The sequence below is a fragment of the Salvelinus alpinus genome, chromosome 25 (genome assembly GCF_045679555.1).
Source record: "Salvelinus alpinus chromosome 25, SLU_Salpinus.1, whole genome shotgun sequence".
Classification (NCBI taxonomy): domain Eukaryota; kingdom Metazoa; phylum Chordata; class Actinopteri; order Salmoniformes; family Salmonidae; genus Salvelinus; species Salvelinus alpinus.
Genome location: NC_092110.1, coordinates 37,257,025 through 37,273,041, shown reverse-complemented (window position 1 = coordinate 37,273,041; position 16,017 = coordinate 37,257,025). Strand labels below are relative to the sequence as shown.

At 41.1% G+C, this 16,017-nt stretch overlaps 1 protein-coding gene across 1 annotated transcript in view; it reads left to right on the top strand.

The window, feature by feature from the left end:
- The first annotated feature begins 1,684 nt into the window (after positions 1-1,684).
- LOC139553894 (heme-binding protein 1-like) overlaps positions 1,685-16,017 on the top strand; it is a 31,168-nt gene continuing 16,835 nt past the window's right edge. The window contains exons 1-2 of the mRNA XM_071366653.1: positions 1,685-2,362; positions 14,186-14,280. Of these exons, the coding sequence (XP_071222754.1) occupies positions 2,113-2,362; positions 14,186-14,280 (345 nt within the window). The 5' untranslated portion in view covers positions 1,685-2,112. The remainder of the gene's footprint in view (positions 2,363-14,185; positions 14,281-16,017) is intronic.

The following is a 16,017-nucleotide window of genomic DNA, read 5'->3' as shown; positions in this document are numbered from 1 at the left end:
ATACTGATTTTAAGGTTGTCACTAGTTACCACAGCCACAAGGTCAGGTTTTACATCGGCGGGCATAACATTTACATTTAAGTCATTTAGCAGACGCTCTTATCCAGAGCGACTTACAAATTGACGTTATCGAGACAATTAAGGAATATCGACGTAACTTGTAACATTAGAAGCTAAATTCGGTTTTCATCAAAATAATTATTGCGATGTATGACATGATGTAATAAACTTATTTGTAACAAGAGAAAATAAAATGTGCCTTTATTAAATTTCCCAAATAATTTTCCATTAATGGATGTCGATTTAAGTCAATTGACTGCTATGATTAAGCAGTAAGGCACGAGATGGTATGGTATATGGCCAATATACCACGGCTAAGGGCTGTTCTTAGTATGACGCAATGCAGAGTGCCTGGATAAAGCAGTTAGCTGTGGTGTATTGGCCATATACCACAAACTCCTGGGGTGCCTTATTTGTATTAGAAACTGGGCACCAATGTAATTATAACAGTAACAACTTTTTTTTGTCATACCATTGGTATGCAGTTGGATATACTGCATACTGGCGGCAGGTAGCCTAGTGGTTAGAGCGTTGGACTAGTAACCCAATGGTTGCAAGATCGAGTGTATGTGACCAATAAGATTTGATTTGTTCAGCGATTTCGAGATCCTCTGTCCAACTTTCATCACTCAAACTCTATTGGATTTATCTATAGTCATTCACATGAGCAAATGGGATTTATTTTAAATGATAAACCAGGTTTGAGCCCTAAATGCTGAAAGCTGTGGTCTTTTATTTTTTTTAACCTTTATTTAACTAGGCACGTCAGTTAAAAACAAATCCTTATTTACAATGACTGCCTAGGAACAGTGGGTTAACTGTCTTGTTCAGGGGCAGAACGAAAGATTTGTACCTTGTCAGCTTGGGGATTTGATCGAACAACCTTTCAATTACTAGTCCAACACTCTAACCACTAGGCTATCTGCTGTCATTTGCAATGACTCCAGTGATAGTCATTTCAACATATTTATTGTATAAAATGGTAACATACAATGGCCTAGAAATGAATAGGCTACTCGATGGCCAACAGAGGAAAATGCATAATTCTCCACATTTAATGTCAGTTTCATTGAGCACTTTCCCCCATAACAGAGGCACACAAGTGAGTTCCACACCTTCCATTTCAAATGTCCACTCGCGCGTAATGAGAAGTGAATTATCCTACCTACAACTGGTAAAAAGTTCACGGCGTGTGCTGCTCTGTCTCCTCTCACTCATGTGAGTCAGCCAATAGTGGACTAAGCTGCATGCTGCAGCGCTCGCTCAACACACACATAACCCTCCCCACCGCTTACTCAGCAACAGCCTGCCTCACTGCCTGATAGTCAGCAGCAGAAGGTCACAATAAAATACATTTTTTTAAATAGAAATGTCATGGGGGCCGCGGTAAGACTTAGAAGTAGCCCAAAAACCTGCAACTCGTGACCAATAAATACATTTTCACCCGCGGCATAGTTTTCAAAATAGGCAAATTGTAAGAAAACACGAAAATGGCAACCCTGTCCCAGGAATAGAAATTGTACGCCATTGTTTTGTTTTGGTAAACGCTAGTAGTGATGTCACGCCCCCAATAAGGCTCAACCAATCATCCGACGGATAATAGTGACTTTCCCTCCGCTATCCTACGAAAGGAAAGTTCGCATCCCGTATTGCGGTGGGAGGAGTGGCCCGGTGTCCGTCATGTCTTATAAACATCAAGTTCATTACAGTCCATGGAACGCGTCGCGTATGGACATGCTAGGTATTTGTTTTGCAGTCTTCAGCGAGTTAACAGTTATATAACAGGTTTGAAATGGTTTCTGTAAATATAATATAGGTTGCACAGTTGTATAAGGAAAAGAACATGGCTTAATGCGTCGGAATAAACGTCAAGATTAGAGCAAAAATGGCCTTAAAGTTTTCCTAATTCCAATTTTTACCCGAGTCAGAATTTACCGCAACGCTCCCTGAACTACCACCAGCAGCGGTCTTTATTTAGACACAACAGTAGTCCTACTGTACACATTTGCTTTGGAGTACTTTTATATCTAGATAGCTGTTCCAAGAGTGGATAATGGAGACAGGTAATTGTCGTATGAATGGCGGTGGTGGACTCGACGGCATCGGTGGAGGCAGCGACGATTCCTCAAATGGTATGATCACGCTAGAGGACCTGGAATCTTTTTCGGAAGACCAGCTGTCAGATTCGGGCACTGGGAGTCTGGAAGAGGCGGGTGAGACGATCGAGGACGAAGAGCAACAAGACAGATTGCTGCGCTACTGGCAGGACGCCGCACGGGGACACCAAGTGGAAGTGCCTCGAGGTAATGCATTTGGTATTAAGCGCACACACTCACTGTACATTTCGAATTGAGAAAGTAATACGGGTTTTGAATGGGCAATTCGCTTGTGACTTTGTATGGACAGTATAAACAAAACGGTCCACACTGGTTGTGACAAAGTGCAATCTTGGCTACTTTGTTTTTTATTTTCCGTTTCATCGATTGTTCAATTTTTTTGCGAGGGAGATCAGATCAACCAACCAGGTCGAACTAGAACTATTCAGGTAGTCGGGGTCTTCAGGGTGCCAGACATTGTCATTCGCTCACACAAATAAAGTATACTTGTTTCACAAGTAGGCATCCTGTGACAATATTAAATCATTGTCGACACCACTGTTTTGACAGCCGTCAACATTGACCGACAAACGGTTACAGTGCATTGTAGGTAATTGCTGTACACCAGCCAAGAAACTGGATACATCGTATCACACAGAGCGCAAATATTAGACACTTTCACACCAGGAGCGCAAATATTAAACACTTTCACATCAAGAGTGCAAACATGCAGAGACTCAGATACGGTACTATTGTAACTTGGTCACAATGTGTACTGCAATTGATTTAACAGAATGTACTTAATTTAATGGAAATCCTAGGCTGTGAATAATGGCCTTAGTGACTGACGTGAGTGTGGGGCTCCGTGTATTCGTAGCCTCCTAAGATACAAGTGCTGCTTGTAGCAGTAACATGACCGTGATGTCACTTTTTTGGGTGACCCGACCAAATTCACGTAGAAATGTGAGTTAGATTAGTCATTTTCATTGAGACAGTCAAAGAAGCAGTAGATCTGTTCTATGTGCACTATTCTATTCGATGCTTCCCGTTAAGTTTAGTTTTTGTGTCTTTTACTTTCGGTTTTGTACACCAGCTGAAAATACAATATTTTTGGTTATTGGAAATATTTCACAGTGGTTTAGATTGTACAATGACTGCTTGTTTTATCACTTATGAAATTAGGTGAACTATTACAATTTTAGTAACTGGGAAATGGCAGAGCGATTTCTTCATATTGCACCTTTTAAAGCCCCGTTGAAACCTCTGTTTATTTTTCTCCCTGTGGCTAGTAAAGGTAGCCTGGGTACCAGTCTGTTTAGCTAACATTCCACTCTGTCAAAAAAAAAAAAAAAAGGAGTACAAAGACTGGATGCTAACACCTGGGAAATCGTGACTTGTCAAAATGATCAATGAGGAAAAATCTGCACATCGGAATCAAAGTTGTCATTCGCATCCCAGTCCGTTGACCGATGCCAGTTACGTTAGGTAGGGGCTCCCGAGTGGCGCAGCGATCTAAGGCACTGCATCTCATTGCTAGAGGCGTCACTACAGACCCTGGTTCGATCCTGGCTGTATCACAACCGTCGCATAGGGCGGCGAACAATTAGCCCAGCGTCCCCTGGGTTAGGGAGGGTTTTTCCAGGGTAGGGAGTCATTCTAAAATGAGAATTTCTTCTTAATTAACTGACTTGCCTAGTTAAATAAAACAATTGTCCACGAGAGATTAAACCAATTAAACTACAATGCAAGGGTACTTTTGGACCTGTTTCCCATTACATGAGGAGCCTTGGTTACTATAAATGAACAGTGGTTATTTTAGAATGTAAATCTTGGTGGGGCAAAAAATATAAAAGTGGGATGAATGCCAGAAAAGTCACTACACAACTCTAAACAATACATGAATTGCTCTATAACGGTGACAAACGGTGCCCACAAATAGTTAGTGCCTACATAAAGCTGTCCCAACATCTTACCACTACTACACCTGGCTATCAGCAGAGATTTGTCTGGCAGCGAAACAGTTCAATTAACAGTTCAAACTGCCTTTAAAAAAAACACAGCTGATATGGCTGACTTGCTTAAACAAATGTGGTTTCTGACAATTGAGATGTACAAACTATGGCATAAGGCGCCGACAAGTGGATAATTGGCAATCTGTAATTTTGATTAAGACATTAATGAGCGAGCCAGGACGGATGTAGTCAATATAACTATTTGTTCAGCACTTTTGAAATGAACAGCGACAGAATTCAGAACATGGGCCGTTCTTAGTGTTTTTTACCTGTACACCAAGTCAGAACTGTAGGATAAATAAAAAGGGGGCATATAAGCAGACAATGAAAGCTCTTACAATATTCAATGATTACATTTTTCAAAAAGAGGTTAAAGGCTACATGTGCACCACAGAGTCAGAACAGTAACATGAGGTGAAAATAGACAAAGTATTAGGGTGAGGCACATGGGCTACTAACAGCTTACTACACAACATACACTTAGTATTACTTTCTTAGCTACAGTATACATATCTCCCTGGCATATTACATCATTTATGCAGCAGCATACAAGACATTTTTGGACTCACCTTGTTGTGATGTGCTCAGTTGAACAGGAAGATGCTGCCGCGGTCCTTCGTGGGCAAAGTTTGTCATTAAAGAAAGAGGCCGGATTTATAATTCTGATTTGGATGACCGTTCAAAATGTTTTTTTCTCAGTCTGAGCTCGTTTATTCCCGACTTCCCAGTTGCAATACTTGCAGTTAGCCACCGTCACCGATTCCTTTCCAACTGGTTGTGTAATGTTTATGTACAATGGCCGATGAGCACCGATACGTTTTATCTATAAATTTCTCTTCATATGACGAGGATTAAAAAGGATTTGCCAGTAGATTGTCGAATTGATTCATGATGATGACTGCTAGCTAAGATTTTGAAAGTAAATGTTGATATGATCAGTCCAATCAAAGCTACTGTACATATAATGTGATTTGATGTCATTGTATCTGTGGCCAATGACATTGAGCCTTCTTGGAAGGGCACTACTAATGTAATTCTGTGGCAGGAGCCAAAGGGCTTGAATTTTCGATGTCTACCCTTACTACTTGGCCGTGACGTAGTGTCACCATGAGTGACATAACACTGAGCAACGCTCCTATTTTTTGCTGGCTTGCCTCACAAACACTGAGCTAGGCTGAAACATCTGCATTTTGGAGCTGCCTTACAAACATGGTATCTTTTGTTTTCTTGTGTATGTGGCTTTATTAACTCCATTATATATATTTTTTTACTTTGTTTGCAAACTGATATGTGACTTGTTTTAATGCCAAAATAACATGCAAAACAGGCAAGCCCCACCTGCCCTGAATAACTGGACACCACTGTAAATGAATGAATGGATTATGGTACTTACAACTAGGGCCAGAATGATACTCGTTAGTATTAATGAATGGATTATGGTACTTACAACTAGGGCCAGAATGATACTCGTTAGTATTAATGAATGGATTATGGTACTTACAACTAGGGCCAGAATGATACTCGTTAGTATTAATGAATGGATTATGGTACTTACAACTAGGGCCAGAATGATACTCGTTAGTATTAATGAATGGATTATGGTACTTACAACTAGGGCCAGAATGATACTCGTTAGTATTAATGAATGGATTATGGTACTTACAACTAGGGCCAGAATGATACTCGTTAGTATTAATGAATGGATTATGGTACTTACAACTAGGGCCAGAATGATACTCGTTAGTATTAATGAATGGATTATGGTACTTACAACTAGGGCCAGAATGATACTCGTTAGTATTAATGAATGGATTATGGTACTTACAACTAGGGCCAGAATGATACTCGTTAGTATTAATGAATGGATTATGGTACTTACAACTAGGGCCAGAATGATACTCGTTAGTATTAATGAATGGATTATGGTACTTACAACTAGGGCCAGAATGATACTCGTTAGTATTAATGAATGGATTATGGTACTTACAACTAGGGCCAGAATGATACTCGTTAGTATTGTTGCAAAATAACCAAACGCGCAGATTTCACTTCTTTAGGAAAACAGCCATAATGTTGAAAAAAAAACAATTGTTGTCATCCAGAGTCACATGTATATATTTTCCAAGCTGTGGCAGGAGCTCTCACTTGACTGTACGTACAGTATGTATAGGTTATAATTTTCCCCCAGATGTAGGGTAGGAAACAGTTAAGCTATTTACAGAGCCTGAAACATTGCTTTCAATATTTATTTTCTTTAACGAGGGAGTAAGTTCAACATTTCAATTGTTTATGCTTTCAGTTAGTGTTTGAAGTAGGGCTGTGGCAATACCAGTATCGCAAAAAAAAAAAAAACGAAGCAGACCAAACCTACGTAGGTTTTAAAAGGACAAAAGGTTTGGTCTGCTTCGTTTTTTTTGCGATACTGGTATTGCCACAGCCCTACTTCAAACACTAACTGAAAGCATAAACAATTGAAATGTTGAACTTACTCCCTCGTTAAAGAAAAAAAATATTTGGTCAGGTTTGGTCTGCTTATTGAAAGCAATGTTTCAGGCTCTGTAAATAGCTTAACTGTTTCCTACCCTACCTCTGGGGAAAAATTATAACCTATACATTCCAGAATACAGGAATGGCTGAAAAATGACACATTCAAAAACCCCAGGTTAAAATAAGACACTTATGTTTACAATTTTACCATGGAGAATGAATATTTTGGCCTGAATTTAAAGCCCCTGCCCGAGGTTAACATGAGGCAACACTGAGTGACCCAATTAATCCTAAAGCTAGAATGCAGATTGCAGCGGACTAAATGTACGTACAGTCAAGTGATAGAGCTCCTGTTGCTCACAGTCAGGCTGGTTGAACTGTGACCAGATTTGCACCCAGATTGCCTCTGCCCGGTGCAGAGTGGAAACGGAGGCAAGTTGTACCTGACCTACTTCTAGGGCCTCTGGAATGCAGACTGGGTGTGCATCAGGCGGCCAGCCGCAGCAGAGGACTGAAAAAGGTACACCCAGACTGTGTTGTCTATGCAGCTGTCCCCAGAGTAAAGTCTCAACCTCTGAGCCTGACTAGTACTAATGATGTTCAAGATAAACTGAACAAAAATATAAAACACAACATGTAAAGTGTTGGTTCCATGTTTCATGAGCTGAAATAAAAGATCCCTAAATTTTCCAAATGCACAAAAAGCTTATTTCTCTCAAATGTTGGCCAAAATAATCCATCCACCTGACAGGTGTTGCATATCAAGAAGCTGATTAAACAGCATGATCATTACACAGATGCACCTTGTGCTGGGGACAATAGGACTCTCTTAAATGTGCAGTTTTGTCACACAACACAATGCCATAGATGTCTGAAGTTTTGAGGCAGCATGCAATTGGCATGCTGACTGCAGGAATGTCCACCAAAGCTGTTGCCAGATAATTAATGTTAATTTCTCTACCATAAGCCGCCTCTGTTGTTTTAGAGAATTTGGCAGTACGTCCAGCCGGCCTCACAACCGCAGACCACATGTAACTGCACCAGCCCAGTACCTTGACATCCAGCATCTTCACCTGTGGGATCGTCTGAGGCCAGCCACCCAGACAGCTGATGAAACTGCAGGTTTGCAAAACTTAAGAATTTCTGCACAAACTGTCAGAAACCATCACCGGGAAGATCATCTGCGTGTTCGTCGTCCTCACTAGGGTCTTGACCTGACTGCAGTTCGGTGTCGTAACCGACTTCAGTGGGCAAATGCTCACCTTCGATGGCCACTGGAGAAGTGTGCTCTTCACGGATTTAATCCTGGTTTCAACTGTACCTGGCAGACGGCGTATATGGCATTGTGTGGGTGAAGGGTTTGCTGTTCACAACTTTGACATCAGAGTGCCCAATTGTGGTGGTGGGATTTTGGTATGGGTAGGCATAAGCTACGGACAACTAACAATTAGCATTTTATCTATGGCAATTTCAATGCACAGAGATACCGTGATGAGATCCTGAGGCCCATTGTCGTACCAATCATCCGCTTAATCACCTCATGTTTTAGCATGATAATGCACAGACCTATGTCAAAAGGATCTGTACACAATTCCTGGAAGCTGAAAATGTCCCAACGAGTATCGTGATACTGGTTTCGTCCCGGCCCTAGTTCTAAGCACCATAATTAATTTATTTACATTAACCCATGTAATGGGAAATTAATGTCACCCATTGAGCATGTTTGGAATGCTCTGGATTGAGTTCCCACCAATATTCAGTAACTTCACACAGCTATTGAAGAGGAGTGGGACAACAATTCACAGGCCACAATGAACAGTCAGATCAACTCTATGCGACGGAGATGTGTATGAGGCAAATGGTCACAACAGATACTGAGAGGTTTCTGATCCACACCCCGTACCTGTTATTATTTTTTTAAGTATGTGACCAACAGATGCATGTCTGTATTCCCAGTGATGTGAAATTCATAGATTAGGTCCTAATTTATTTAAATTTACTGATTTCCTTATGAACTGTAACTCAGTGAAATATTTGAAATTGTTGCGTTTGTATTTTTGTTCAGTGTAGATACTAGGTTTTCACTGGAGTCCAGTATGTTCAGCAGGACACACTAGTAAAACATATGGTTGTTATTGGACAAATCCACAGACCCTCCCAAGTTGAGTTGAAGTAGGCTAGTGTCAGAGCCACAGGGTAGAAATTAATGCTATTTTGGTTGGTGTAGGCTGCTGAACATTGAGTGATGAGGACTGATAAATTATGTTCTAGGGTATGCTGCTTAATGAGTTCTGGGTAGACTGGGTCTGGGGCTCCTGCCTGTTCCCTCTCTTCTCAGACTAACTAATTGGAGACTTAGCATGGAGCCATCGTTGGGACATTCTGACTCAACGGATTAGCTATAGTTTAGCCTGCTCTGTTTGAGGGAAAGCTTGGGCTAATAAATCCTGCTCTAAAATACTGTGTGGGTTAACCTCTTTGCTCACCCCCCCCCCCCCCTCTTGTGGACTGTGAACCACTTTCAAGGTTTAGTTAATTTAGTACCATCGCCTTGTGTCCATTGTCACTACCGCCCTAGTAAAACACTGTCCGTTGTCACTACCGCCCTAGCAAAACACTGTCCGTTGTCACTACCGCCCTAGCAAAACACTGTCCGTTGTCACTACCGCCCTAGCAAAACACTGTCCGTTGTCACTACCGCCCTAGCAAAACACTGTCCGTTGTCACTACCGCCCTAGCAAAACACTGTCCGTTGTCACTACCGCCCTAGCAAAACACTGTCCGTTGTCACTACCGCCCTAGCAAAACACTGTCCGTTGTCACTACCGCCCTAGCAAAACACTGTCCGTTGTCACTACCGCCCTAGCAAAACACTGTCCGTTGTCACTACCGCCCTAGCAAAACACTGTCCGTTGTCACTACCGCCCTAGCAAAACACTGTCCGTTGTCACTACCGCCCTAGCAAAACACTGTCCGTTGTCACTACCGCCCTAGCAAAACACTGTCCGTTGTCACTACCGCCCTAGCGAAACACTGTCTGCATTTTGATTTGCTCAACTTTATACCAACAAAGTGAAATATTATGCTTATTGACCTCTCTGATTAAAGGTTAGGCTATATACTGTTATAGGCTATAGTCTAGAACTAGTATGTGATCAATCCCTCTTCATACATTTCCATGGTAACAGAGTGACAATGACTTTTTCGCTCTCGACTTTTTCGCTTTAAAATATACACTACCGGCCACACCTGCTCATTCAAGGGTTTTTCTTTATTTTTACTATTTTCTACATTGTAGAATAATAGTGAAGACATCAAAACTATGAAATAACAAATATGGAATCATGTAGTAACCAAAAAAGTGTTAACCTCTCTAGGGGTGCTACCGTCCCACCTGGCCAACATCCAGTGAAATTGCAGAGCGCCAAATTCAAAAACAGAAATACTCATTATAAAAATTCATAAAACATACAAGTGTTATACATCGGTTTAAAGATTAACTTCTTGTTAATCCAACCACGGTGTCAGATTTCAAAAAGGCTTTACGGCGAAAACATACCATGCGATTATCTGAGAACAGCGCCCAGTAGACAAATCATTAAACAGTTACCAGCCAAGTAGAGGAGTTACACAAGTCAGAAATAGTGATAAAATGAATCACTTACCTTTGATCTTCATATGGTTGCACTCACAAGACTCCCATTTACTCAATAAATGTTTGTTTTGTTTGATAAAGTCCCTCTTTATATCCAAAAACCTCTGTTTTGTTTGCGTGTTTTGTTCAGTAATCCACAGGCTCAAAGGCAGTCACAACAGACAGATGAAAAATCCGAAAAGTATCAGTAAAGTTCTTAGAAACATGTCAAACGATGTTTATAATCAATCCTCAGGTTGATTTGAGTCATAATCAATAACATTTCAACCGGACAATAGCTTCGTCAATATAAAAGGAAAACGAGAAAGGCGTGCTCTCGGTCGTGCGCATGAAAAACCTCTGGGACACTGCAGTGTCCACTCATTCAAAGTGGTCTTTTCATTTTCAGAATACAAGCCTGAAACAATTTCTAAAGACTGGTGACATCTAGTGGAAGCCATAGGAAGTGCGATTTGAGTCCTAAGTTAATGGCATTCAATAGAAAACTACAAACATAAAAAAAACACTTCCTGGATGGATTGTTCTCAGGTTTTCACCTGCCATATCAGTTCTGTTATACTCACAGTCATTATTTTAACAGTTTTGGAAACTTTTGAGTTTTCTATCCAAATCTACCAATTATATGCATATCCTAGCTTCTGGGCCTGAGTAGCAGACAGTTTACTTTGGGCACGCTTTTCATCCGGAGGTAAAAATAGTGCCCCCTACCCTAGTGAGGTTAAACAAATCAAAATATATTTGAGGTTCTTCAAATAGCCACCATTTGCCTTGTTGAAAGCTTTGCTCTCTTGGCATTTTCTCAACCAGCTTCATGAGGAATGCTTTCCCAACAGCCTTGAAGGAGTTCCCACATATGCTGAGCACTTGTTGGCAGCTTTTCCCTCAATCTGCGGTCCGACTCATCCTAAACCATCTCAATTTGGTTGAGGTTGGGGGATTGTGGAGGCCAGTTCATCTGATGCAGCACTCCATCACTCTCCTTGGTCAAATAGCCCTTACACATCCTGGAGGTGTGTTGGGTCATTGTCCTGTTGAAAAACAAATGAGATGGCGTATCGCTGCAGAATGCTGTGGTAGCCATGCTGATTAAGTGTCCCTTGAATTCTAAATAAATCCCAGACGGTGTCACCAGCAAAGCACCCCCACACCATAACACCACCTCCTCTGTACTTCGCAGTGGGAAAGACCAATGCGGAGATCATCCGTTCACCCAAATCGCATCTCAAAGACACGGCGGTTGGAACCAAAAATCTCAAATTTGGACTCCAGACCAAAGGACACTTTTCCACCAGTGTAATGTTCATTGGTGTCCTTTTAGTAGTGGTTTCTTTGCAGCAATATGACCATGAAGGCCTCTGAACAGTTGATGTTGAGATGTGTTTGTTACTTGAACTCTGAAGCATTTATTTGGCCTGAAATTTTGGAGGATGGATGAACGTATCCTCTGGTCTTCCATTCCTGTGGCGGTCCCCATGAGAGCCAGTTTCATCATGGCGCTTGATGGTTTTTACAACTGCACTTGAAGAATTTTTCAAAGTTCTTAATTTTCCGTATTTACTGACCTTCATGTCTTAAGGTAATGATGGATTGTCGGTTCTCTTTGCTTATTTGATCTGTTCTTGCTATGATATGGACTTGGTCTTTTACCAAAAAGGGCTATATTCTGTATACCACCCCTAACTTGTCACAACACAACTGATTGGCTCAAATGCATTAAGTTAATTTGTGAAATTTCTTTCCTTAAGGCACACCTGTTAATTGAAATGCCTCATGAAGCTGGTTGAGAGAATACCAAGAGTCTGCAAAGCTATCATCAAGGCAAAGAGTGGCTATTGGAAGAATCTCAAATTTAACATTTTGATTTGTTTAACACTTTTATTGGTTAGTACATATTTCCATATCTGTTATTTCATAGTTATGTCTTCACTATTATTCTACAATGTAGAACATAGTAAAAATAAAGAAATTCTTGAAAGAGTAGGTTTCCAAACTTTTGATCAAAAACCAATGATCGCAAAGTCTAACAAACCATACAAATCTATGCACAAGGACTACTTGTAACAATTTCCACTGAAAAGTTTACAAGACAACATTTACTTGAACCTTAATGGCAAAAAACCTAATACTCTTACCGCAACTTTGTATCGGAGTCTGTCACTCTGGAATTGCCCTAATCTGATAGTGTGAATGATCCCTCTAAGTCCCTATTGTGCTGCTTTCAATTAGGCTGGTTACAATTCTTACAGTAAATAAAAAGCATTTTAAAATAGCCCTGATAGAATATTCATGTGTCGATGGCACCGTCAGCTCCGAGAGCCAATACAAGGGTGCATGTAGCAAACCTCAACTTCAGGCTCCATAAACAGACAAACGTCAGCCATAATAAAAATGGGCCATCTAGATGTGGATTTCTCTAGAGCCATTGTTCCAGTTGCTATGTTGACATTCCGATCTGATCCCAAGAGCTTAGTACGACTCAGCAACTGGACAAACAATGCATCAACAAATACACAAAGCAGCACTTGAATCATTTGTCCAGACATTTAGCAATGGCGCTAATCCCCAGATATATCTGGTATGCTATTCTTCTGTTTTGCAAGAATGTTCTGACTGCCCTAAAACATGTAAATAATAATCTCAGATTTTTAGTTCAACATTTAGTCTCTTACCCCCTCACGGGCTGGAGGTATGACACCCTGTGGGCCGTATGTTCAACACCCCTGCCCTAGATTCAGGCTAGTGAGACTGTCAGATACTGATGGTAGTATAGTGCAGGAATACTCCAGTACTATTTGAGAAGGTCCGGTCACACAAATTTCCTAGGTGGCAAAGGTCCAGATGGATAATGTAATTTACCGGCCTAGTAACAAACCCCCCCACCTTGCAACCCATGTTGCTGTTTTCAAGTTAATTTCCTGCAATTCTATGCATTCTTCTATGTCATATGTGTGTTTATATGATACCAGGGGTTGAAACTTGACAGAGTAAATAAGATTTAAAAAATAAATTCCAGGGTATTTTTAATAACTATTATTCATACATTCAAGATAGCTGTTTGGTATCAGTGTGGGTAATGCCTGCTGCAGCCAGAAATGGACATGGTGTGACCGACTAAATAGCAGGGCCAGAGAGAACCGATACTTGTCCAGCCACGGTTGGTATTCAATGCCAAGGAAGGATAGCCTACATTCATTAGTAGTCCTGCTGAATGGGAGAGGTGGGCAGCTAGAGAACACAGCCCCTTGACGACAGATATAACGGGGAGGAAAGTCGAAGGAATTTGTCATTATTAACGTCGAAGAGGTGAAGTTGTTGCTTGCTGTGTTTACAGAGAAATAGTGCAGTAGAGTAATTTCATGGCATACTGTTGGCTGTGTGTGTCTACCTTGGGCAGCTTGGCATCCCTCCCCTCTACCAGAGTGACATTTTATGAGCACTGACAAACTGGCACTGTGCCCTGGCTGACATGACAAAGCCTTTCTCACACCATCACCAGGAGAAGCTGGCTAGTCATGAGTTATTGGAGAAGCTGTAACACTATGTATGGTCTTTAGACTGAACACTATCGTCTATAGACTGCAAGAGGAAACCGAGACGTCTTGTACTTCAGTCATGCCACAGGGGTCTACATTTGCCTTGACTAGTTTGACCTCTATTAGGCAGGTTGGCAGCTAATACCAGTTTTTCTGAATCTATAGAGCCCAAGTCAGGAAATGTAATAACATATTGTTTAGTTAGTAGGACTATAGCATTGTCAACAAGCATACAGCCCCTGACAAAACTTGTGAAGTTTCCAGACTGTCGACCCTACTTGAACCTCTTGATTTTAACTCAATAGAAATTAACCAAGTCTTTTTGTTTTTCTCACCAAAACAGATATGGCTGAGCCCATCCAGCAGATTACCAGCAACAACAACGGCCAACACGACCGGGAGCAGGTGCCCTTCACCCTCATCACGCGTAAGGAGAAGGCAAGTCTATGATTGACTCATTCACCAACGAACCAATGTGTACTCTGCTGGCCAAGCAACAAGACTACGTTTGGGCGGAATACCGTATACCGGGGTATTTTGAAATACCAACGTAATGATTTTTAATATCTAGGATGTGCCAAGAAAATGCTCTGCATTTGGTTAACTAACTTGCTAGCTTGCAAGATAAAGCTTCTTGGTTACAGCAGAGACAGATCAATCCTCTCCTGTATCAAGATTCCTACTGTCTAATATTTGTTTTGTGCGTGCAGCAAACTGAGTAACCTTTTGAGAAAGTTGTCAAACTTTATGAGCTGGGTTTTCTGGCCTTGCAATTTGTTTGTTCGCTTGTGCTTGTTAGCATTTAGCTAGCATCTGCTATGGGAATTCCTTAGTACTTTCTTAGCATAATTGTTCGTTTTTAGATTGGAACAAAATGGCACCCCTTGTGTTATACCATATAAAAAATAAAACATTTGCATAGCACCCAACCCTTTCTAAGACTCATTGTAAAATGTGTGGTCCTATTCGCCTAATTCACACACACCACAACACGTCACTTCCGGCTGCACTAAAATGAGGCTAGAGTGGGAAACCGAGACCAGAAACCTAGGCAACGCAGTCAAACATGTCATACTGCTGCGTCCCTGGATGTAACTCCTACAAAGGAGGGAGTCAAGTCGAATGAACTTTTCACTGTTTCCCCAAAGTCCCTGCACTACGATGCCAATGGGTGGTCAAAAATAAAATTGATGTCGGGACACATTTTGAAGGTAAGATTGTTCACGTTAACGTTGCTGCTTAGCTAGCTAGCCAGCTAGGCTAACACTGCCACCAGTTAGCTGAGAATGGCTAACGATGGCCAACTTAGTAGCTAGCTTTGCATCTTACCAATATAACTAGTTCTGAAGCTTGACAACTACAGTGGATGAATATTTCCCTACACAGATAACTGATAACACTAAAGTGTGTTCAAAACACTTTGTGGACTAATTTTAAAATACAATAATGTGGGAAACTGATTCCAAGGGAGCAGGTTGTGCAGACTGTGTTAACCTGGACGTCCACTCCAAAGCCTGGTAGGAGGACCAGCATCAGGCCTACCCTGCAGCTTTTCTATCTAGCGTATGTTTACCCCGAAACTAGGTAGACTCCTTAATCAACCGTAATGTATTTTTCTGTGTTGCCTGTCATGGAGAGGAGGCAGATGAGCTAAGGTAGTTGTCTATTATGTCATGCATCTTTTCTGTAATTTTCAATAGTTCATTGTCGATTTATGTAATCTAACCTTTCAATATACAGTGGGGAGAACAAGTATTTGATACACTGCCGATTTTGCAGGTTTTCCTACTTACAAAGCATGTAGAGGTCTGTAATTTTTATCATAGGTACACTTCAACTGTGAGAGACGGAATCTAAAACAAAAATCCAGAAAATCACATTGTATGATTTTTAAGTAATTAATTTGCATTTTATTGCATGACATAAGTATTTGATCACCTACCAACCAGTAAGAATTCCGGCTCTCACAGACCTGTTAGTTTTTCTTTAAGAAGCCCTCCTGTTCTCCACTCATTACCTGTATTAACTGCACCTGTTTGAACTCGTTACCTGTATAAAAGACACCTGTCCACACGCTCAATCAAACAGACTCCAACCTCTCCACAATGGCCAAGACCAGAGAGCTGTGTAAGGACATCAGGGATAAAATTGTAGACCTGCACAAGGCTGGGATGG